Source organism: Pristiophorus japonicus, chromosome 22 (assembly GCF_044704955.1).
Source record: "Pristiophorus japonicus isolate sPriJap1 chromosome 22, sPriJap1.hap1, whole genome shotgun sequence".
Lineage (NCBI taxonomy): Eukaryota > Metazoa > Chordata > Chondrichthyes > Pristiophoridae > Pristiophorus > Pristiophorus japonicus.
In genome coordinates this window covers 7,629,853-7,653,074 of record NC_091998.1, presented here as the reverse complement: position 1 = coordinate 7,653,074, position 23,222 = coordinate 7,629,853, and the positions used below count along the sequence as shown (strand labels likewise).

At 49.8% G+C, this 23,222-nt stretch overlaps 1 protein-coding gene across 1 annotated transcript in view; it reads left to right on the top strand.

Moving 5' to 3' along the window:
• Positions 1-22,586, top strand: part of LOC139235168 (protein transport protein Sec24B-like) — a 57,258-nt gene extending 34,672 nt beyond the window's left edge. The window contains exons 9-20 of the mRNA XM_070866388.1: positions 1,131-1,186; positions 2,924-3,124; positions 3,633-3,756; positions 4,051-4,209; positions 6,021-6,194; positions 8,198-8,308; positions 11,520-11,695; positions 15,046-15,198; positions 16,612-16,716; positions 18,387-18,479; positions 20,892-20,995; positions 22,472-22,586. Coding sequence (XP_070722489.1) covers positions 1,131-1,186; positions 2,924-3,124; positions 3,633-3,756; positions 4,051-4,209; positions 6,021-6,194; positions 8,198-8,308; positions 11,520-11,695; positions 15,046-15,198; positions 16,612-16,716; positions 18,387-18,479; positions 20,892-20,995; positions 22,472-22,586 — 1,571 coding nt within the window. The remainder of the gene's footprint in view (positions 1-1,130; positions 1,187-2,923; positions 3,125-3,632; positions 3,757-4,050; positions 4,210-6,020; positions 6,195-8,197; positions 8,309-11,519; positions 11,696-15,045; positions 15,199-16,611; positions 16,717-18,386; positions 18,480-20,891; positions 20,996-22,471) is intronic.
• The last annotated feature ends 636 nt before the right edge of the window (positions 22,587-23,222 follow it).

Below are 23,222 nucleotides of genomic sequence, written 5' to 3'. Positions count from 1 at the left end.
GCTCTTTGTGTGGTGTGGAGCGATCGCCATTCTCATCGAGGACAATGTGTTGCACGGACATTGTCTAAACCACAGCTGCTGCCTCCTCTCCAGTGTTACCCTGCCCACGTCGCTCCGCAGCTGCCTCGCAGGTGGAAATGTACAGCTCTCCTCGCTTCATCTTTCCACATGGACGTCAAATATCACTAATTATATTTGAGTAAATAAAAATCAGCCCCTTGATAACAGCCGCAAATTTAAAAATTCTCGACCTCATGTTAACATCCCTCCACGGTCTCGACCTTCCCTATCCCTGTAACCTCCTCCAGCCCCACAACCCCCCGAGAACTCTGTGTCCTTGAATTCTGGCCTCTTGAGCATCCCCGATTTTAATAGCTCCACCATTAGTGGCCGTGCCTTCAGCTGCCTGGGCCCTAAGCTCTAGAATTCCCTCCCAACCCTCTCCGCCTCTCATCCTTTAAGACGCTCCTTAAAGCCTACTTTCTTGACCAAGCTTTTGGCCACCCGTCCTAATATCTCCTTACGTCAGGTGTCAGCCGTGGCTCAGTGGGCAGCACCCTCGCCTCTGAGTCAGAAGGTCGTGGGTTCAAGTCCCACTCCAGAGACTTGAGTGCAGAAATCTAGGTTGACACTCCCAGTGCAGTACTGAGGGAGCGCCGCACTGTCGGAGGTGCTATCTTTCAGAAAAGATGGCACCTCCGAGGCCCCGTCTGCTCTCTGAGCTGGATGTAAAAGATCCCATGGCAATATTTCGAAGACGTGCAGGGGAGTTATCCCCGGTTTCCTGGGGCCAATATTTATCCCTCAATCAACATCACTTAAAACAGATTATCTGGTCATTATCACATTGCTGTTTGTGGGAGCTTGCTGTGTGCAAATTGGCTGCCTCATTTCCCTCATTACAACAGTGACTACACTTCAAAAACCACATCATTGGCTGTAAAACGCTTTGGGACGTCTGGCGGTCGTGAAAGGCGCTATACAAAGGAAGAAGTAAGAAAGAAAGACTTGGATATATATCGAGCCAGGGCTGATACCCTGAATCGGCCGGAGAGAGGAGCTGGTTAGCTGCAGTTAATGAACAGGGTTTGCAATCTTCGCAATGATCACATGTGTTTATCTTCTTTCAGATATCTTTGTCCCAAGTGAAGATAAGTTGTTGGTGAATCTTCAACAGAGCAGACAGGTAACATGATTCCCTTGCTCATTGTAATGCAGCTTAACATTAAATGCACTGCTTTACACACACAATTTACAACAAGACGCAAACAGATCAATCGGGTCGGCGTTTACTCTCCTCGCGAGCAAATAGGCCCCATCACATTTACCCGCCCTGTTCCTGTTCAAGCATATAAGATTCTGTGAGGCCAACATACCCAGCATCGAAGCACTGACCACACTCGACCAGCTCCGCTGGGCAGGCCACATTGTCCATATGCCCGACACAAGACTCCAAAGCAAGCGCTCTACTCGGAACTCCTACACGGCAAGCGAGCCCCAGGTGGGCAGAGGAAACATTTCAAGGACACCCTCAAAGCCTCCTTGATAAAATGCAACATCCCCCACCAACACCTGGGAGTCCCTGGCCAAAGACCGCCCTAAGTGGAGGAAGAGCATCCGGGAGGGCGCTGAGCACCTCGAGTCTCGTCGCCGAGAGCATGCAGAAACCGAGCGCAGGCAGCGGAAGGAGCGTGCGGCAAACCAGACTCCCCACCCACCCTTTCCTTCAACCACTGTCTGTCCCACCTGTGACAGAGACTGTAATTCCCGTATTGGACTGTTCAGTCACCTGAGAACTCACTTTTAGAGTGGAAGCAAGTCTTCCTCGATTTCGAGGGACTGCCTATGATGATGTTTCCTCCGTGGGGAAATCTAGAACTAGGGGGCATAGTTTCAGAATAAGGGGCCGCCCATTTAAAACGTAAATGAGGAGGAATTTCTTCTCTCAGAGGGTCGTGAATCTGTGGAATTCTCTGCCCCAGGGAGCTGTGGAGGCTGGGTCATTGAATATATTTAAGGTGGAGATAGACAGATTTTGGAAAAATAGGGGAGTGAAGGGTTATGGGGAGCGGGCGGGGAAGTGGAGCTGAGACCATGATCAGATCAGCCATGATCTTATAGAATGGCGGAGCAGGCTCGAGGGGCCGAATGGCCAGCTCCTGTTCCTATTCCTTATGTATCCTTCTCACTTCAGTCGCTTTTTCCTTCATCCACCTATCCATCTAATCTTGAGTGTTGAAAAGTCACTACCTCAATCACAAACCCTGGGGGTGAATTCCACGGCCTCGCAACTCTCTCTGTGTTGAAGATGTTTTTCCTGCCCTGCTGGTCAAATTACTCATCATCCTCATCATAGGCAGTCCCTCGAGTCGAGGATGACTTGCTAATTTTGAGTAGGGCCCAGTGACTTGCTTCCACGTCACAAAGTTCACAGGTGTTTCAATGAAAGACCTAATATTCCAGGTCCTGAACTACATCCTGAAGGGTGGAAGATGCCTGTGCGTGGATTTTTTTAACATGGGGTGACCGTTGCACACCAGCCACCACACGGGCTTGACAGAGCGAGGTCTTGGTCCAGTGGCAAGGGTTAACCAGGACAACTGGAGACCAGCTCTGCTGCACGGACCCAGTGCGCACACATAGCGCAGTATGTTGGGGAAGGATGTTAGAGGGGAAATGACTCATTTGATGTTATTATTGAGCAAAGATATCACACCTTCCTTCTCTTCAGCCCGTTCAAGTTCTGACTGATCTTCCAGCTCAATTCCACTTACCCTTATAGATATATCAGCAGTGAAAAGCCTGAATCAGATTGTGCAATTGTGCAAAGATCCATACGGCTCCTCTGCTGCCCGGCGACATGTTTGAACGTGACCGTGCTCCGTTATAATTCCTCGACTAATTCTCCACTTCTGTGCCACAGCTCGTCGTCTCCCTGCTGGAGGAATTGCCGGACATGTTCAGAGAGACTCAGAAGACACAGTGCGCCTTTGGGCCGGCCCTGCTGGCTGCCCAGAAACTCCTGACCTATTGCGGTGGTCGTGTGTCGGCTTTCCTGACCCAGTTACCCAGCATCGGCTGCGGGGCCTTGCAACCACGGGAAGACCCTGGTGATAGTACCCTGGTAGGTTGAGTTTCTCCTGAGCCCCCCCCCCCCCCCTTACCTCAGAATCGGGCTGAACGACCGCCCGCTGCCTGGACCGGCTGATCGCCCCCTTGGCCGTGCCCAGGAGCAGTCCTACGAGGAGTGCAACAGCTCTACAAACCTGTGAGCATTCTCACAGGTACATACATTCCACATACAAGTTGAACATAACTTCTCTGCTATTCAATTCTATCCCTCCAGGAATGAACTCCAATGCTTTATTTGGCCTTGTTAACCTGCCTCGCTCCATTTAGTGATTTGTGTAAGTTGTGAGCTGTTGGTCGTGTTTCCGTTCCCACGATGAATGGTCTACCCTTGTTGCTCCTGAGTTGTAAATGCCTCATTTCACAATCTTTCACAGTGTGAACTGTTCATGTGTAAAAAAAAAAAGCACTTGTGATCAAGATAAGACATAGATGTGGCTCTGAATTCCAAGTGTTCGGGTTGAATGGTGTTTTCTCTCTCTCTCTCCCTCTCCCTCCACAAGGGAGCCAAGCACCTGGGACCCGCTGTTGATTTCTACAAGATGCTTGCACTCGAGTTCTGTGGCCAGCAGACGGGAGTGGACCTATTCTTGTTGAGCCAGCGATACGCCGACCTTGCTTCTATAGGTGAGTGTTTGCGGTGACCTCAGTCAGTGGCCCAGGGCGTTCTATCGTAGGACTATGGAATCCTATCGCACAGCAGGGGGCCATTCAGCCCATCGTGCCTGTGCCGGCTCTTTGAAAGAGCGATCCAATTATTCCATTGGGACAGGTGAGAGGAACCTCACGGAATTGGGAGACTGATGGGGGAAGGACAGTTGGTTAAAGTGGGAGCCCAGTCACAAGGGTGTTAACTTTCTGGCTGATGTTGTCTTGGACTCTGTTAAGTGACGGTACTGCACAGTTGATGTGTTTTTGCAGCTTGCGTTCCCAGGTACACATGCGGCTTTGTGTACTATTACCCAGCATTCCATCATATCCACAGCTCCGCCCTGGTTGAGAAACTGCGGGAGGAATTCCGGTGCCACCTGACTCGCTCCGTCGGCTACGAGGGGCAGCTGAGGATCAGATACACACAAGGTGAGCGGACGGGTGACCCTGAGCTCGCATAGGACCGATGTGAACAGGCGCACCATTCCTGGATAACTGACGTTGCAAGAACGCAGGAAATTGATGATAACGCCTGCTTCAGCCAATCCCATTCAGTGTGAAATTGCAATATAAGGGACAAGCATTTCTAAAAGTGTCATCCCCTCCTTGCTGTTGGATTGCCTCCCCCGAGGGTTGGACGGCCGGGAGCGAATGTGGTTTGGAGACAGGACCCAGAACATAACATCAGAAATATGAGCAGGAGTAGGCCATACGGCCCCTCGAGCCTGCTCCACCATTCAATAAGATCATGGCTGATCTGATCTTGGCCTCAGCTCCACTTCCCCGCCCGCTCCCCATAAGGTTCAATATTGGAACCTTTTCGCCACTGCAATGTATTTGCTTCATGGGTTCTTTGCTTAAGAAGTCGTAGCAACACATTGCTATTAAGTTGGTTTATTAACAAAAGGTTTAACAATCACACTACGTATTACCAGTTTATCCATCATCATCATAGGTGGTCCCTCGGATCGAGGATGACTTGCTTCCACGCCAAAAAGGGATGAGTTCACAGGTGCTTCAATGAAGGATTTAATATTCCAGATCCCGAACTACATCCTGAAGGGTGGAAGATGCCTGTGCGTGGATTTTTTTAATGTATGGTGACCGTTGCACACCAGCCACCACACGGGCTTGACAGAGCTAGGTCTTGGTCCAGTGGCGAGGATTAACCAAGAAGACTGGAGACCAGCTCTGCTGCACAGACCTAGTGCGCACACATATCGCAGTGTGGGCTGGCCCGTGCTGCCCCTGGGCCCTCGCATCTTCTGGGCCCCGAACTCATACCCTTTCTCTCATCCTCCATCTCCCCTTCCCTCTCTCACTCCCTTCCTCCTCCTCTCCCAACCCTTCCCTCCTTCCCTCATGTTTATCCACTTGGCTCGCAACCACCTGCCTCATCCCCCGAACCTAACTGGCTGGGGTTTTATTGAGTCTTGTGAACATCATGTGACTGGCTAAGCCACTCAGAACTCAACAGCTCTACAACTATTTTAAATTATAACTTTAAGCTAAGTACCCCCCTTTGGTAAGGGTACTAGAACTCTCAAATTAACACACAAACTTTAAGGAAACCATAGCAAATCAAATTAAAATTCTGTTCCCTGCTGTAATATTGCAGTCCAGTCCCTCCGGCGCCCACCTCTCGTGGAAGGCCGCGAGCGTACCGGTGGACACCGCGTGCTCCATCTCCTGGCGCGAACGTAGCCGCGGAAGAGAGTCAAGCAGTCAGGCTGAACGACCCCTCTCAACAACTCCACAACTATTTTAGTAAAACTATAAATCAAGTGCCCCCCCTTAAAAGGGGGCACTAAAACCAATAAAATCACAAATTAAACTTTGGACGTTGAACAATAAAACTTTTGGACAATAAACGGTCAAATTAAAATTTGGTTGCCGGGGGTGATGATGCACTCCAGTCCCTCCGGCGCCCACCTCTCACGGAAGGCCGCGAGCGTACCGGTGGACACCACGTGCTCCATCTCCAGGGACACCCTGGCTCGAACGTAGCCGGGGAAGAGAGGCAGGCAGTCGGGCCGAACGACCCCCTCTCACCAGCTCCGCAAACCCGTGACCATATTCACAGGCGCATACATTACCTCCGGCACTCCTTTAAAAAAAGGGGGCGCTGCGCGTCTGTTCATTTGGTCCTGATTGGTGGTGCAGTCACCCGCACGAACCAATCACAAGACTAAAGAGCACAGTCGCCGTGGTAACCATCATTTCACCCCTCTGATTTGCAGGCCTGGTCCTAGACACCTTCTATGGAAACTCGTTCCTGCAGACAACACAGATGCTGTCCCTGCCCTGTGTCTGTCCTCAGGCAGAGTTTGCCTTTCAGATGACGATCGACGGGGCTGTAACCGTGAGCTCGCTTGTGGTCTTCCAATCCTCGCTACTCTACACTTCCTGCCAAGGTAGGAGAGAACGTGCCCGGCACTTCCGCAAGCTCAGTGCAAATGCTTTCTTTGGAACAGAGGAGGCGGAGGGGAGACCTTATTGAGGTGTATAAAATTATGAGGGGCCTGGATAGATTAGATAGGAAGGGTCTATTTCCTTGAGCAGAGGGGTCAACAACCAGGAGGCATAGATTTAAAGTCATTGGTAGGAGGTTTAGGGAGGATATGAGGGGAAATTTCTTCACCCAGAGGGTGGTGGGGGTCTGGAACTCACTGCCTGAAAGGGTGGTAGAGGCAGAAACTCTCACCACATTTATAAAGTACTTGGATGTGCACTTGAAGTGCCGTAACCTACAGGGCTACGGACCAAGAGCTGGAAAGTGGGATTAGGCTGGGTAGCTCTTTGTCGGCCGGCGGGGACACGATGGGCCGAATGGACTCCTTCTGAGCTGTAAATCGCTCTGATTCTATGGTACCAGCCTTCAAGCAGGAAACCAGCCCCCCCCCCCCCCCTCCATGGCCCTGGCTGAGTCACCCACTGATCTACCCTTTCTCTTGGGGACCATTGGCGTCATCGGTGTGGCACGACTAAGGTTGTGCTTTTATTCATGTTAGGGGCTGCAGGAGAGACAATGGCTGCTTTCTATTGGGGAAGAAGCTTTTCTGCTGACCAAGGGGGAGAGGTGACAGTGCGCGCAATGAGTTATTTTCCTTCCTTGTTGCATCCCGTGTCAACCTCGAGCTCCCCTGGGTCACACGGGGCAGTTAGCCGAGCAGGCTGCCAAGAGTCTCCTCTCCAGGACTGAAGGCGTGTGCTGCTTGGTATCAGGCAGTGGGCTGTGCATTTCGACAACCCTTTATCACCGAATCGTACAACGATACAGCATTTCTTCCCATTGTGCCCCTTTGAACGAGTTGTCCAATTAGTCGCACTGCCCTGCTGTGTCGCCATAGCCCGGCAAGTTAGCACCTTGGTCACGCAACAAGTTACTTTTGGAGTGGAATGAGTGTGGCTGTGTTGGACTGGTACTAGGACAGGTTCTATCTCTTCAATTGAAAGTGCCACCCTCACGTTCAAATCCCTCCATGACCTCAGCCATCCCTATCTCTCTAACCGCCTCCAGCCCCCACAACCTCTTCTGAACTCTCTGCTCCTCTCATTTCGGCCTCTCGTGCACTTTTACTTCCCTTTACCCCACTGAGGCCGTACCTCGGTCCCAAGCTGTGGAATTCCCATCCTACATCCCCCCACTCCCCTCCCCCCCACCCCCCCCCCGTCACTTGTCCACCTCCTTTTTCTTCTGTAAGACCCCCCCCGCCCTGCCCTCCCCCCTTAAAACCGACTCATTGATCCATTGTTAATCATAGAATGATGCAGCATAGAAGGAAGCCCAGCGTGTCTGTGCCGGCTCTTTGAGAGAGCGATCCAATTAATCCCAACACCCCATCCCTCGCCCCCCCCCCCGCTCATTCCCCGTAGTCCTGCAAATTTTTTCTTTTCAATTATTTGTCCAATTACCTTTCGAAAGTTAATATTGAATTGCTCCCACCATCCTTTCAGGCAGCGCGTCCAAGATCACAGCTCGCTGCATGAAAGTAATGTTCCTTCATGTCGCCCTTGGTTCTTTTGCCAATCACCTTGAATCGTGTTCTCTGGTCACCGACCCTTCAGCCACTGGAAGCAGTTTCTTCTTATTTACTCCATCAAAAACCTTCAGGAATTTGAACACCTCTATCAAATCTCCTCTTAACTTTCTATGCTCTAAGCAGAATAACCCCAACATAATAAGAATTAGGAGCAGGAGTCGGCCATTCGGCCCCTCGAGCCTGCTCCACCATTCAATAAGATCATGGCTGATCTTCGACCTCAGCTCCACTTTCCCGCCCGATCCCCATATCCCTTGATTTCCCCCCAACTTCTCTGTGCTCTGACATTTCCCCGCCACAAGCCCCCGCCCCATTTATTTAGTTTGCGGAGCACGACAGCGATGGATGATGGTTGCAACGTGCGTGTTTTGCAGGTGAACGGCGGGTTCGAATCTACACGTACTGCCTGCCCGTTGTCAGCTCCATCGCTGAAGTTTATGCAGGAGTGAATATAGCCGCCATGGTGGGAATTCTTGCTAAAATGGGTAAGATATCGAGTTAACTGTGGTACAGTGAGCAGTAACACAAAGATAGTGATAAATATCATCGAATGGACACATCGCATACAACATATGGGGGCCTCCCCCCACCCCCCCATATGACCAGAATGATACCGGGGCGAAAGGGTTACATTATGAGAAGATTAGGTTGCATAGACTAGGCTTGTATTTACTTAAATTGAGAACATAAAAACTCAAGAAATAGGAGCAGGAGTCGGCCATTCGGCCCCTCGAGCCTGCTCCCCATTCAATAAGACCATGGCTGATCTGATCATGGACTCAGCTCCACTTCCCTGCCCACTCCCCATAACCCTTTACTCCCTTATCGCTCAAAAATCTGAGTATCTCCGCCTTAAATATATTCAATGACCCAGCCTCCACAGCTCACTGGGACAGAGTATTTCACAGATTTACAACCCTCAGAGAGAAAAAATTCCTCCTTATCTCAGTTTTAAATGGGCGGCCCCTTATTCTGAAACTATGTTCCCTAGTTTTAGTTTCCCCTCTGAGTGGAAACATCCTCTCTGCATCCACCTTGTCGAGCCCCCTCATTATCTTATATGTTTCGATAAGATTACCTCTCATTCTTTTGAACTCCAATGAGTATAGGCCCAACCTACTCAACCTATCCTCATAAGATTAAGGGGCGAATGAATTGAGGTGTTTAAGATAATTAGAGGAGTTGATCGGGTGAATAGAGAAAAACTATTCCCTCTGGTGGGGGAGTTCAGAACAAGGGGGCATAGACTTAAAATCAGAACACAAAGGGCAGTGGGAATCTGGAACTCTCTCCTGCAGAAAGTTGTTGAGGCTGGGGGGTCAATTAAAAATGTTTTTATTGGGTAAGGGTAGTAAAGGTCACGGAACTGAGGCGGATAGATGGATTTAAGATACCGATCAACCGTGATCTCATTGAATGGTGGAACAGGCTCGAGGGACTGAAAGGCCCCCTCCTGTTCCTAAGCCCTGGCCGGTAGCCCAGACTACTCAGTTCTATTTGCGCTTACACTTATTCGTTTTCCGGACGAGACGTTAAACCGGGGCCCCCTTCTGCTCTCTCAGTGTGGATGTAAAAGATCCCGAAGAAGAGCAGGGGAGTTATCCCCGGTGTCCTGGGGCCAATATTTATCCCTCAATCAACAGAACAAAAACAGATTATCTGGGTCATTATCACATTGCTGCTTGTGGGAGCTTGCTGTGCGCAAATTGGCTGCCGCGTTTCCCACATTACAACAGTGACTACACTCCAAAAGTATTTAAAGTGCTTTGAGACGTCCGGTGGCCGTGAAAGGGGCTATATAAATGCAAGTCTTTCTTTTCTTTATTATTTATTGTTTGAATTTTGAGGGCCTGGCAGACTGGAAAGGGCGGCTCTTATAGAGTCATTGGTCTATTGGTGGATAAACTCTAAATCAGAGCCCCAAGATCCATTAGTATCAGATAACTGCAATTGTGTGGGAACACGGAGTTAAACAGCAGAAGTGGTGTGCGAGGCTCCAGTTCTGTGGCCAATGACGGCCAAGGCCCCTGGGCACGGCTGGAATACAGGGCCCAGGGTGAGGAGTGGAATTAGTAAGGGCAGGGTTTGGTGGTGATACCATATTTTAGGATCGAGTTGGTGGATAACAATGGACCATACAACAACAACATGTATTTATATAGCACCTTTAATGTAGTATAATGTCCCACGGCGCTTCACAGGAGCGTTATCAAACAAAAATCCAACACCGAGCCACAAAAGGGGATATTAGGAGAAATTAGGGCAGGTGACCAAAAGCTGGGTCGAAGAGGTAGGTTTTAAGGAGCGTCTTAAAGGAGGAGAGAGAGGTAGAGAAGCGGAAAGGTTTAGGGAGGGAGTTCCAGAGCTTGGGGTCCAGGCAGCTGAAGTCACGGCCACCGATGGTGGAGCGATTTTAAAATAGGGGATGCGCAGGAGGGCAGAATTGGGGGAAGCGCAGAGATCTTTGAGGGTTGTGGGGCTGGAGGAGGTTACAGCGATAGGGACGAGGAGACGGTGGAGGGATTTGAAAACAAGGATGAGAATTTTTAACTTGAGGCGTTGCTGGACCGGGAGCCGATGACTGTCAGCGAGCACAGGGCTGATGTTGTACAGGAGGCAGGACAAGGAACAGTAGATCAGGTGAGTATTGGGAAGAGCGATGATAGTACTGGTGCGAAGCTGTGCTTTTAGGGTAATGAGGTAGAGTTGGATTAAGAGCTAGGTCAACACGGGTAGGTGATAAAGATTAAAGCTGTATGTTTTGATATTTCTTACAGCTATTTCTGATATGTAATGAGATTTTTTACTTTATTATTAGGGTTATTATTACGCGAACTGGAAACTTCTTCCAAAGTGATCGGGGGCTGAACTATATTGAAGCTGCTGGCTGCCTAAGGGTTAAAGATATTGGGGGAGAAATTGCGTGTTGCCCCGTTTGGGGGCGGTAACCTTGGCAACGCAGGACTTGCTGCACCCCCGGTGCGGAAATCCCGCCCCGGCCGTCAAATTGAGGTTACCGCACCCCCCCCCCCCCCCAGAGGAAGTGGAGCGCAATGGCGGGGGCGGTAAACGCGCAAATGCCGCCTCTCCGTGTAGCGCTAACGCGAGCGCAGCTCCCTTCCCTTCCGCTAAAGGGCAGGGCGCACTGCGAGCTCTGCAATGGGGTGAGGGTCCTCCCCCCCCCCTCCCCGCCCCCCCCCCACTCATCCCCAGGCCGCCGGGCGACACGCGGGGTGCCGAAACCGCGCAGAAGCTTAGTGCCGGGCTGCACCCTCGCGGCACGGATCCCCGCGGGAGGGGGAAACGGCCGGCCGGCGGGCGAGTCAGCCAGCAGGACAAAACGGTGGCCGCGCGCACACCTCCCCCTTTAAACTTCGCCCCGCGAGCAGGGGTCGCGACCCGGGAGGCTGGCGCCCGACCAAATTTCACCACCGGGAGAAAACGGGGGGCGCTACACACGGCGACGACATAATCAGCGAGGCCGCAACGGCACGGGGTGCTACTGGTGGGAGCTGGGCATGACCAGATTTGCGCTTCCGCTAACAACCGTACAATTCCGCGAGACCCGGTGGCGCCAACCCCACCCCCCCCCCCCCACCCACCCCCACCCCCTCCCCCTCTGATTTGGGCTCCATCTCCCCGCTCTGTGTTGTGTCTCCCCGTCTGTACCTGACCTTTCCCTGTATTTTCCTGCAGCGGTGGACCGTTCAGTGAGGCTCTGCCTGGCTTCCGCCCGAGACGAGTTGATCAAAGTGCTCACCGAGGTTCTCGTTGCCTATCGCAGCTCGGCCGGCAGCCTGCAGCAGTCCACACTCACCCTGCCCCACAGCTTGCAGCAACTTCCACTCTACATCCTGGCCCTACTCAAGCAGGTGAGAGGTCACGCAACAAGGAACACAGACCAGGAGGAGGGGGCCCATTCAGCCCCTCGAGCCCCCCCCCCCCTTGTTTCGTCATTGAATTAGATCGAGGCTTGCCACAGAGAATTACTTGACGAACACGCGCATTTGAAGGTAAAGGGGGAAATTATCATGTGTCGTCCGTGGCTCAGTGGGCAGCACCCTCGCCTCTGAGCCAGAAGGTTGTGGGTTCAAGTCCCACTCCAGGGACCTCAGCACATAAATCGGGGCTGACACTCCCAGTGCAGTGCTGAGGGAGCGCTGCACTGTCGGAGGTGCCGTCTTTCGGATGAGACGTTAAACCGAGGCCCCGTCTGCTCTCTCAGGTGGACGTAAAGGATCCCATGTTTCGGAGAAGAGCAGGGGAGTTCTCCCCGGTGTCCTGGGGCCAATATTTATCCCTCGATCAACAGAACAAAAAAACAGATTATCTGGTCATTATCACATTGCTGTTTGTGGGAGCTTGCTGTGCGCAATTTGGCTGCTGCGATTCCCACATTACAACAGTGACTACAGTTCAAAAGTACTTCATTGGCTGTAAAGTGCTTTGAGACATCCGGGGTCGTGAAAGGCGCTATATAAATGTAAGTCTTTCTTTTTACTAATTTATTATTTTAACATGAAGAAAAACGTTTTTACGCAGCGAGTGGTTAGGATCTGGAATTTGCTGCCTGAGAGGGTGCTGGAGGCAGACTCAATCGTGGCTTTCAAAAGGGAGTTGGATAAGTCCCTGAAGGAAAAATTTGCAGGGCTACGGGGACAGGGCGGGGGAGTGGGACTGGCTGAGGTGCTCTTGCAGAGAGCCGGCAGGGGCTCGACAGGCCGAATGGCCTCCTTCTGTGCTGTAAACATTCTATGAAGTCAACCGCTTCCACAATCTATAATACTCTCTTAATTCTTTCAGTTCTGATGAAAGGGTCACAGACATGAAACGTTAACTCTGTAACTCTCTCCACAGCTGCTGAATATTTCTAGCATCTTCTGTTTTTATCTAATATTGTGGGGTTCGCCTTTACTGTTCAAGGCACAGTTGCTGGTTTATGATGAGGGAATAAGTAAAAATCCATTTCTCTTCAATGAGATGCTACAATTTCAAACAGACCTGCAGAATATTTATGCATAATCAAACTCTGAGAGTGTGGATTCGATCTCAGACGAGGGAGGGTGAACAAACGGTTTAGATTTCACTGCTTCACACAGGATCAGGGGCAGACTAACCACGGGGCGGACTAACCACGGGGCAGATTAACCGCGGGGCGGACTAACCACGGGGCAGATTAACCACAGGGCAGATTAACCATGGGGTGGATGGGGCCCCAGGTCCACCAAATAAATGTAGGAAAAAAAATATAAGGCCTTCCAAATAGGCTGAATAGAATAGGCAATAAGAGAGGAAAAACAAGACCCATATACAGAAGTACCTATATACACCAATGTACCTATTTACAGAAGTACTGATGTACGCTAATTTACCAATATACAGAAGTACCTATATACAGAAGTGCCTATATGCACTAATATACCGATATACAGAATAGAATATGTACTAGACTGTTTTCTTTTATATGTTAGAGAGAAATTTGTATATATGTATAGGAATCTAGTATTGCAATGTTACCAGAACCGGAATATATACCTACTTGATACAGAATATATGCTTTCATTGTTGAATATACCGGCCTATGTTTCCATATTCAGAATTAGAATCATACACGTAATGTAATGAACATGAACAAACAGAACTATCGGCCCATTGGGTCAGTTTGCCCCAGGCCCCTCCGGCCCTGTAGAGGATGCTGAGTTTGCTAAACAGACTGCCCAGGGAGCTGGTCAAGGCAGCCAGCGTCGGCCAATGCACAAAATAGCTGGATAGTTTTTTGGGGGGAAATAAAACAATTGAGGAATGTAATGGATAAATCACGGCGAGGTATTGTTTGCACGTTGACACTGGCAAGATGGCCACGATGGACTTCTGCAGGCCTGCATTCCTCTCCTCCTATCACGACCTTTCCACTATTCACCTCTGACCTGCTGAGCCCTGCTCCCCGCACCCCCCCACCCCCCCACAGTGTCAAGTGGATAATCAAACCATCTCAAACAAGACTGTGCCCATAAATCTCTGAGCCCGTTCCTGCCCGATATTTGTGCAGTCCCTTTTGGAAGGAATTAATTAATATAGGACACTTTACTGCGTTAATGGTGCTGTACAAATACAAGTTGATTGAATGGTTCCACATAGCCCACTGTACGTATTTCCTGGGAAACTTAGTCCAGGAAATAATAATATTTGGGGGATCGTTTTAATTGTAGAAATAATTTTGGTTTTAGTTTGAGTCTCCTCTTTGGACCAGGAAATTTTAATCTTACTTCTTGAGGAAGAAATTTAGTCTCAGTTTTAGTCCTTTTTTTCTTGTTTCCGAATTGAAATTGTGGCACCCGACATTAACGGGGTAGCTGAGGGGGAGCAGGGTTCCTTCCCCAACCATGTTTAGTGCTGAATTTCTAAGCCCCCGTGCAATGTTCCCGCTAAGCTGTGTGACCAGGCAGCACTCTGGAGGTCCCACGCAGGCTGTTCACCGGCTTTTCAATGTAAATAACCGAGCAGACGCGAAAAATTGAATGGACCGCGCAGTCGGTTAAAGGCCCGCGCACCAAACAAATCAAAACCGGGAACATTGCCCCGTGTAAAGAAATGTCTGCTGACCTCTCTCCTTGCTCTCTGATCCAAACCTCGGCTGCCCGTGTCCCAACTCGCACCGAGTCCCACTCACCCATCACCCCCTGTGCTCACTGACCTACATTGGCTCCCGGTTAAGCAACACCTCGATTTCAAAATTCTCATCCTTGTTTTCCAATCCCTCCATGCCCCTCGCCCCTCCCCATCTCTAATCTCCTCCAGCCCCCCCCCCCCAAGATGTCTGCGCTCCTCTAATTCTGCCCTCTTGAGCCTCCCTGATTACAATCGCTCGACCATCGGTGGCCGTGCCTTCTGTTGCCTGGCCATCTTCCACCCTTCAAAGTGAAGTTCGGGATCTGGAACGTCAGGACCCTCATGGACAACTCTCGGCCCCAAGCTTTGGAGCTCCCTCCCTAAACCTCTCTACCTCTCTTTCCTCCTTTAAGATGCTTCTTGAAACCTAGCTCTTCGACCAAGCTTTTGATCACCTGCGCTAATTTCTCCTTATGCGGCTCGGTGTCAAATTTTTAATCTCATAACAAACACTCCTGTGAAGCGCCTTGGGACATTTCACTATGTTAAAGGCGCTATATAAATACATTGTTGTTGCTGCTGCTCTCTGAGCGTGTTACATTTTGTCCTCCAGCCTGCCTTTCAGTCGGATGCAGCCATGAGTCTGGACGAACGGGTTTTCACGATGTCCCAGCTGATGATACAGCCCCTGACCTTGGTGTTACGGATGGTTTACCCCGACCTGTACCGGATCGATGATTACCCCAACGGCGAGGCGGCTGACGATGTGAGCGCCGTGGTCACCGTGTGGCGCGCTTCACCTCTCGCGTTCTGTCTCGTTCGTTCGATCGATGTTGTGCCAGAGAGGGAGGGGCGGTGGTGGCGAGATTAACCAATGGGGTGTCATGCTATTTCTATCCCCTTTCAGTGCTAGCCAGTGGCTCAATGGGCAGCACCCTCGCCTCTGAGTCAGAAGGTTGTGCATTCTGTTATGTTTGTGATGCACTAATGAATGACTCCACGAGGCAATGTGTTGTACTCAAACTGTAGTGACCTTGGTCCTTTATTTGTAACTCCAGGGTGAGGCACAAGCACGGTGGGCAGCCTTTTATACTGGGCCCTGCACACCTATGCAGGTGACCCTCAGGTCTCCCACCGCAGTGCCTTCTGGTGGACAGCCTCTGATACAGGGGCAGGAAACCCCGGTCTCCACCAGTTGCACCCTCTAGTGGTGCTAGCATAGTATATACACAGTGTAAACCTTATTGATAGTACATTGGATAACAAGTCTCCACCTTATGCAACTATACAGTGACTAGACAGAGAGTATATCTATATCTGCATATATAACAGGTTCAAGTCCCACTCTCAGAGACTTGAGCACATAAATCTAGGCTGACACTCCATCATCATCATAGGCGGTCCCTCGAATCAAGAATGACTTGCTTCCACGTCAAAAAATTCACAGGTGTTCCAATAAAGGACCTGATAATCCAGGTCCCGAACTCCATGTTGAAGGGTGGAAGATGCCTGTGCGTGAATTATTTTAACGTGTGGTGGTCGTTGCACACCAGCCACCACACGAGCTTGACAGAGCTAGGTCTTGGTCCAGTGGCTAGGGTTAACCAGGACGACTGGAGTCCTGATCTGCTGCATGGGCCATATCACAGTATGGGCTGGCCCGTGCTGCCCCTGGGCCCCTGGCCCCGAACTCGCACCTCTCCTGGGCCCCAATTACATCTGTCCACAATCTCTCGCCGCTCCTTCACCCCGACCTCGCCGCTCCTGCTGTATCTGCCCGCGCTCCAATCACCGACCTGGATCCTGGATCTTGCCGACATTCCAGTACAGTGCTGAGGGAGTGCTGCACTGTCGAAGGGGCCGTCTTTGAGATGAGACGTTAAACTGAGGCCCCGTCTGCTCTCTCAGGTGGATGTAAAAGATCCCGTGGCACTAGTCCAGCAGGGGAGTCCTGGGGCCAATATTTATCCCTCAATCAACATAACATAACAAAAAAACAGATTATCTGGTCATTATCACATTGCTGTTTGTGGGAGCTTGCTGTGTGCAAATTGACTGCTGTGTTTCCTACATTACAACAGTGATTGCACTTCAAAAGTACTTCATTGCTGAAAAGCGCGTTGGGACGTCCGGTTGTAATATAAAAATCCAAGTCTTTCTTCTTTTTTTCTCCCAATAGGTTTCCATGGAAACGGACAGGGGGACTGTGAAGAGACCAGCCCTGATACAGCTCTCCGCAGAGAATCTTACTCTGCACGGGGCCTTCTTAATTGATTGTGGCAATGTAAGTGTTTGTACAGCACGGAAACCCTTCAAAGGCAGAGAAAGAGGACTTGCATTGATAGAGCCCCTTATCATATCCCAGAGACATCTCAAAACTCTTCATACAACAAATGACTTTGTCGTGTTGTTATGTAGGCAAGCGTCGAACATTCAACCAACTAAAAGGTATAGAGGGCGCAGAATTCTTAAAATGCTTTCAGAACATTTTTAGCCAGTACATAATAAACACAACGAGAGAAGGGGCGATTCTAGACATGGTTTTAGGGAATGAAGCTGGGCAGGTGGAAGTGGTATCAGTGGGAGAGCATTTTGGCAGTAGTGATCATAATTAAGTTAGATTTAGCGCAGTCATGGAAAAGGACAAAGATAGACCAGGTGTAAAAGTTCTCGATTGGGGAAAGGCCAAATTTACGAAGCTGAGATGTGATTTACCAAGAGTGGACTGGAAACAGCTACTTGAAGGTAAATCAGTGTCAGAGCAGTGAGTGCCATTCAAGGAGGAGATAGTGAGGGTTCAGTGCAAGTACGTTCCCACAAAGAAAAAGGGTGGGACTCCCACATCAAGGGGCAAACAGGGTAGGATAAGGAAAAAAAGGAAAACTTTTGTCAGATACCAGCTCAATACTACAGCAAGTCTAGAGAAGTTTATAAAGTGTAGGGGTGAAATTAAAAAGAACATTGGGAAGAAAAATCAAGGAAAACCCAAAGATGTTTTATAAATGCAAGATGATAACTAAAGAAAGTGTAGGGCCTATCAGAAACCAGAAAGGTAACCTATGTGTGGAGGCGGAAGATGTAGGTATGGTTCTTAATGAGTACTTTGCATCTGTCTTCACAGAAGGGAGGGACAATGCAGACATTGTAGTTAAGGAGGAGGAGTGTGAAATATTTAATGGAATAAACATAGAGAGAGAAGAGACATTAACATCTTTGAAAGTAGATAAATTGGCATGCCTGGATAAAATGTATCCCAGGCTGTTAAGTGAAGCAAAAGAGGAAATAGCAGAGGCTCCGACCATCATTTTCCAATCCTCTCTGGCTACAGGTGTGGTGCCAGAGGATGGGAGGACTGCTAACATTGTACCATGGGTTAAAAAGGGTAGAAAGGGATAGACCGCATAATTACACGCCAGTCAGCCTAACCTCGGTGGTGGGAAAATTATTGGAAAAAATTCTGGGGGACAGGATAAATCAGAACTTAGAAAATCACAGATTAATCAAGGACAGTCAGCACGGATTGGTTAAGGGAAGGTGATGTCTGACTAACTTGTTTTAATTTTTTGAGGAGGTAATGAGGGGCATAGACGAGGGCGGTGCGTATGATGTAGTCTGCATGGATTTTAGCAAAGCCTTTGACAAGGTCCCACATGACTGGTTGGTCAAAAAAGTAAAAGCCCATGGGATCCAAGGCAAAGTGGCAAGTTGAATGTAAAATTGGCTCAGAGGCAGGAAGCAAAGGGTAATGCTCGACGGGTGTTTTTATGACTGGAAGGCTGTTTCCAGTGGGGTTCCACAGGGCTCAGTACTATTTTTGTGATATATATCAATGATTTAGACTTCAATGTAGGAGGGCATGATTAAGAAGTTTGCAGCTGGTACGACAATTGCCCGTGTGGTTGAGAACGAGGAAGATTGGGTGACCAGGACTGTTCTACGTCCCTCTGCCCTCAGGTTCAGTACGTCTGGGTCGTTAGGCACTGCAACACCAGTTTCCTAGACGATGTGTTGGGCGTGACCAGCTATACCTCGCTGCCCGGCACTCTGGTAAGTCCTGACTCTTCTGTCGCCCAGCAGGGCCTTAAAGGGAGCCTTCATCGCACTTGGAGCACTGTGGATTGTTCTGGTCTCCTTATTGCAAAAATGATATCGGTGCAAAAAGGAGTTACAAGGATGCTAAGAGAACTGATAACTATCAGGAAATACTGAACAGGATGGTGCTCTTTTCCAATGTTCCCACTCATTTTATTTCAGTGCGGTGTCCCTTTAACTGGCTGGGCGGCCCATTCAAAATTTCGCGCATGCGCAGATATTTCTGACGTATTAACGCCAGTGAGCAGCCTGCGCAGGAGCTCCTGACCACTGCACGACCCCGCGGCTTAGTGAGAAGGTTGTTTTTTTTCTCTAGAAAGGGGAAAGCTAACAGATGACCTGGCAGACATTTTATGATGATGAAGGGGTTCGACAGGGTAGACGTAGCGAAGATGTTTCCACTTGTGGGGGAGACCCAAACTAGAGGCCATCAATATAAGACAGTCACTAATAAACCCAATCGGGAATTCAGGAGAAACCTTTTTACCCAGCGAGCGGTGAGAATGTGGAACTCGCTCCCACAGGGAGAGGTGGAGGCAAATAGTATCGATGCATTTACGGGGAGGCTGGATAAGTGCTCCCACTACCCTTTAATATTTATCTTCAAGTGGTTCTCTCTTAAATGTCGTGACTTTCTTGGCTTTAGCAGCCACTTGTGGTAATGTATTCCACATCCTAATAACCCTTTGCATGAGATAAAATCTTCAAGCCTCTTCCTTTTATGCTTTAATTCTGGATTTATGGCCCCCCAGATACCAAGTTGCCAACCCAGTGCAAATATTCTTCCTTTATTTACTCTCTCAAATCACTTTACAATCTGAACACTTCTGTTCGATTCCCTCGTAACCTTCTCTGCTCCTTTATTTGCTTTCTTTATTATTTCGCTCAGGGTAGCTCAATCCACTCATCCCTAGGATCCTCCCAGTGAGCCCAAGCTGCACTATTTCCATCGCTTTAATGTAACGGAGAGGCGTGAATCTAGAGCCCAGAAGAGGCGAGGGCCCAGGGGCAGCACGGGCCAGCCCACACTGCGATATGTGTACGCGCTCGGTCTGTGCAGCAGAGCTGGTCACCAGTTAGCCTTGGGTAACCCTTGCCACTGGACTAAGACCGAGCTCTGTCAAGCCCGTGTGGTGGCTGGTGTGCAACGGCCACCAGACGTTAAAAAAATCCACGCACAGGCATCTTCCACCCTTCAGGATGTAGTTCGGGATCTGGAATATTAGGTCCTTCATTGAAACACCTGTGAACTCATCACTTTTTGGCGTGGAAGCAAGTCATCCTTGCTCCAAGGAACTGCCTATGATGATAAGGGAGTGCCCAAACTGCCCGCATTAGTCCAACTGTTGTCAATGTTGGCTGCTGGGGATCTGGTTACCCTGCTGTTCTCTCTCTCTCCTCCTCCTCCTCCCCTTTCATTTCATAAGAACATAAGAAATAGGAACAGGAGTCGGCCATTTGGCCCCTCGAGCCTTCTCCGCCATTCAATAAGATCATAAGCTAATCTGATCTTGGCCTCAACTCCACTTCCCTGCCCGCTCCCCATAACCCTTGACTCCCTTATCGTTCAAAAATCTGTCTATCTCCACCTTAAATATATTCAATGACCCAGCCTCCACAGCTCTCTGGGGCAGAGAATTCCAAAGATTCACGACCCTCTGAGAGAAGAAATTCCTCCTCATCCCCGATTCTGAGGGGGATTGACAGGGTAGATGCAGGGAGGATGTTTCCCCCCGGGCTGGAGAGTCTAGAACCAGGGGTCACAGTCTCAGGATAAGGGGTCGGCCATTTAGGGCTGAGATGAGGAGGAATTTCTTCACTCGGAGGGTGGTGAATCTTTGGAATTCTCTGTCCCAGAGGCCTGTGGATGCTGAATCTCTGAATATATTCATGGCTGAGATCGATAAATTTCTGGAGTCTAGGGGAATCAAGGGATATGGGGATCGGACGGGAAAGTGGAGTTGAGGCCGATGATCAGCCATGATCTCATTGAATGGCGGAGCAGGCTCGAGGGGCCGTATGGCTGACTCACGCTCCTATTTCTTTTGTTATGTTCTTAAATGGGCGAGGCCTTATTCTGAAACAGTGCCCCCCTAGTTCTGGTTTCCCCCACAAGGGGATCTCTAGCATGTGATGTTGTGGTGTGATTGCTGGTCTGCCGATTGTCCAGGCCTGGAATGTCCATGGAGTTGCTCTTGCACCGTTGCTGCAGCTCCGTCGGGACGGGATTTGCGACGTAACTCCGGCGAAGTTACACCTGCGGAGGGGGAGTGGATTCCAGGAAATTCCAGGCCGTTGGTTGTCTACTATGTGAACACTGGGAAATCCCGAACAAACACAAGCGTTAATACCGCTGGTGTGTTTCAGACCCCGCTGCCCATTCTGCAGAATCCCGCTTCGAAACTCATCCAGACATTACTGGCATCCTTACGGAAGGAGAGGCTGTATCGCACGCCTTGCTTCATCATCAAGTGAGTACAAACTTTCGCACAGCCTCATCTCAACTCAACTGACAGAATGTCACCTACACTCTCTTCCCGAGCTGTCATTTAAGCTTCTTTTCACACAACGAGTCTCATAACCTCGCTTAACGTCTCATGCCGTCTTTCAGATGAGACATTAAACCGAGGCCCCGTCTGCTCTCTCAAGTGGATGCAAAAGATCCTATGTCCCAGCCCAATATATATCCCTCAATCAACACAACAAAAAAACTGATGATCGGGTCATTATCACATTGCTGTTTGTGGGAGCTTGCTGTGCGCAAATTGGCCGCTGTGTTTCCTACATCACAACAGTGACTACACTCCAAAAGTACTTCATTGGCTGTAAAGGGCTTTGAGACGTCCGGTGGTCTTTCAAGACTGACGAGATGGTGCTGGCATCAAAATGGGTTTCCAGCTGGAAAATCCTCGTTCAAATCTCAGTCTTGGTTGATGTTCACATTCCAGTTTCCCCCTCCCACGCCCAAGGTGTCTTTACATTTGAGGAGTGCAGTTGAGAGCGGGCAAGCCATTTCCGCCTGCTCCCCCTCCCTGTCGGCCGCTCTCCTCTGTACAAACGGCCTAAACCTGCACCATAGCCGGCCATAGCCCCCACCCAAATTGTGGATCTACAAATCTGCCGTTGGGTCTAGCGCCAGTCACCGCACGGGCTGCTCCCGCGCTCGGCCGGGTTCTGTGTGAGAAAAACCCAGATAATATATTTGATGAGAGAAAATAGTTGCCAAACCTTCTCCCTGGGTTTCTGGTCAATCTGAGGTCACTGGTTTGCAATTGGCATGGGAAAATGAACGGAATTGAAAGACTTGCATTTATATAGCACCTTTCACGACCTCAGGACATCCCAAAGCTCTGTGCAGCCAATGAAGTACTTTTTATTTTGAGGTATTGTCACTGTTGTAATGTAGGGCACCAATGTGCACACAGCAAGCTCCCAATGAAATAAATTACCAGTTTTAAGTGTAGGTTGAGCGATAATTTGGCCAGGCCACCAGGGAGAACTCCCCTGCTCTTCTTTGAAATAGTGGGATCTATTATGTCGCACCTGAGAGAGCAGACGGGGCCTCGGGTTTAACGTCTCATCTGAAAGACGGCACCTCCGACAGTGCGGCACTCCCTCAGCATTGCACTGGGAGGGTCAGCCTAGATTTCTGTGCTTGAGTCCCTGGAATGGGACTTGAACCCACAACTTTCTGACCCAGAGGCGAGGGTGCTGCCCACTGAGCCATGGCTGACACACAGAATGATAGCAACAACTCTGCATTTATAAAGCGCCTTTAAGGCAGTAAAATGACCCAAGGTGCTTCACGGGAGTGTTTATCAAACAAAGTTGGCCGCCTTGTGTGCTGCAAGACCGTGTGATGCCGAGCAGCGGTGCCTCGGGGCGTTTTACAGGATGGCGATGGTTAATCGCGGCCGTGGATTGATCCTGTTGCTCTTTCTCGGCAGGGACGAAAGCACCTCGCGCTCCGTGTTCATCCAGCGCTTGGTCGATGACCGCACCGAATCGGCAATGTCCTACTACGAATTTCTGCTTCACCTGAAGGAGCGGGTGTGCAAGTGACTTCACACGCCCGCGGCGGTGGCTGGGTGCGATACGATGCCTGGTTCGCTGCAGCTTCCCCAAGCAACACAGGCTCCGAAAACACATTCTCTTCCTTCCTCCGCCGTGCTGGGAATACGATACTGTTCTAACCAGGAAAGTTCTGAAATAAAATAGAAAAACGCTGGAAATATACACACAGGAGGTGCCTTAGCCTCGTGCATAGGAGAGAGAGGGACGTTCTCTTAGGGTCCGGATTGGTATTTATTCCTCAACTATTGAGGTTGTTTCCCCTGGCTGGAGTGTCTAGAACCAGGGGCTACAGTCTCAGGATAAGGGATAGTGTATAACACAGTCTGAAAACTGCAAAAGGACACAGACAGGCTAAGTGAGTGGGCAGAAATTTGGCAGATGTTGGAAAGTGTGAGGTCATGCACTTCGGCAGAAAAAAATCAAAGAGCAAGTTATTATTTAAATGGAGAAAGATTGCAAAGTGCCGCAGTGCAGCGGGACCTGGGGGTACTTGTGCATAAGAATATAAGAACATAAGAATTAGGAACAGGAGTAGGCCATCTAGCCCCTCGAGCCTGCTCCGCCATTCAACAAGATCATGGCTGATCTGGCCGTGGACTCAGCTCCACTTACCCGCCCGCTCCC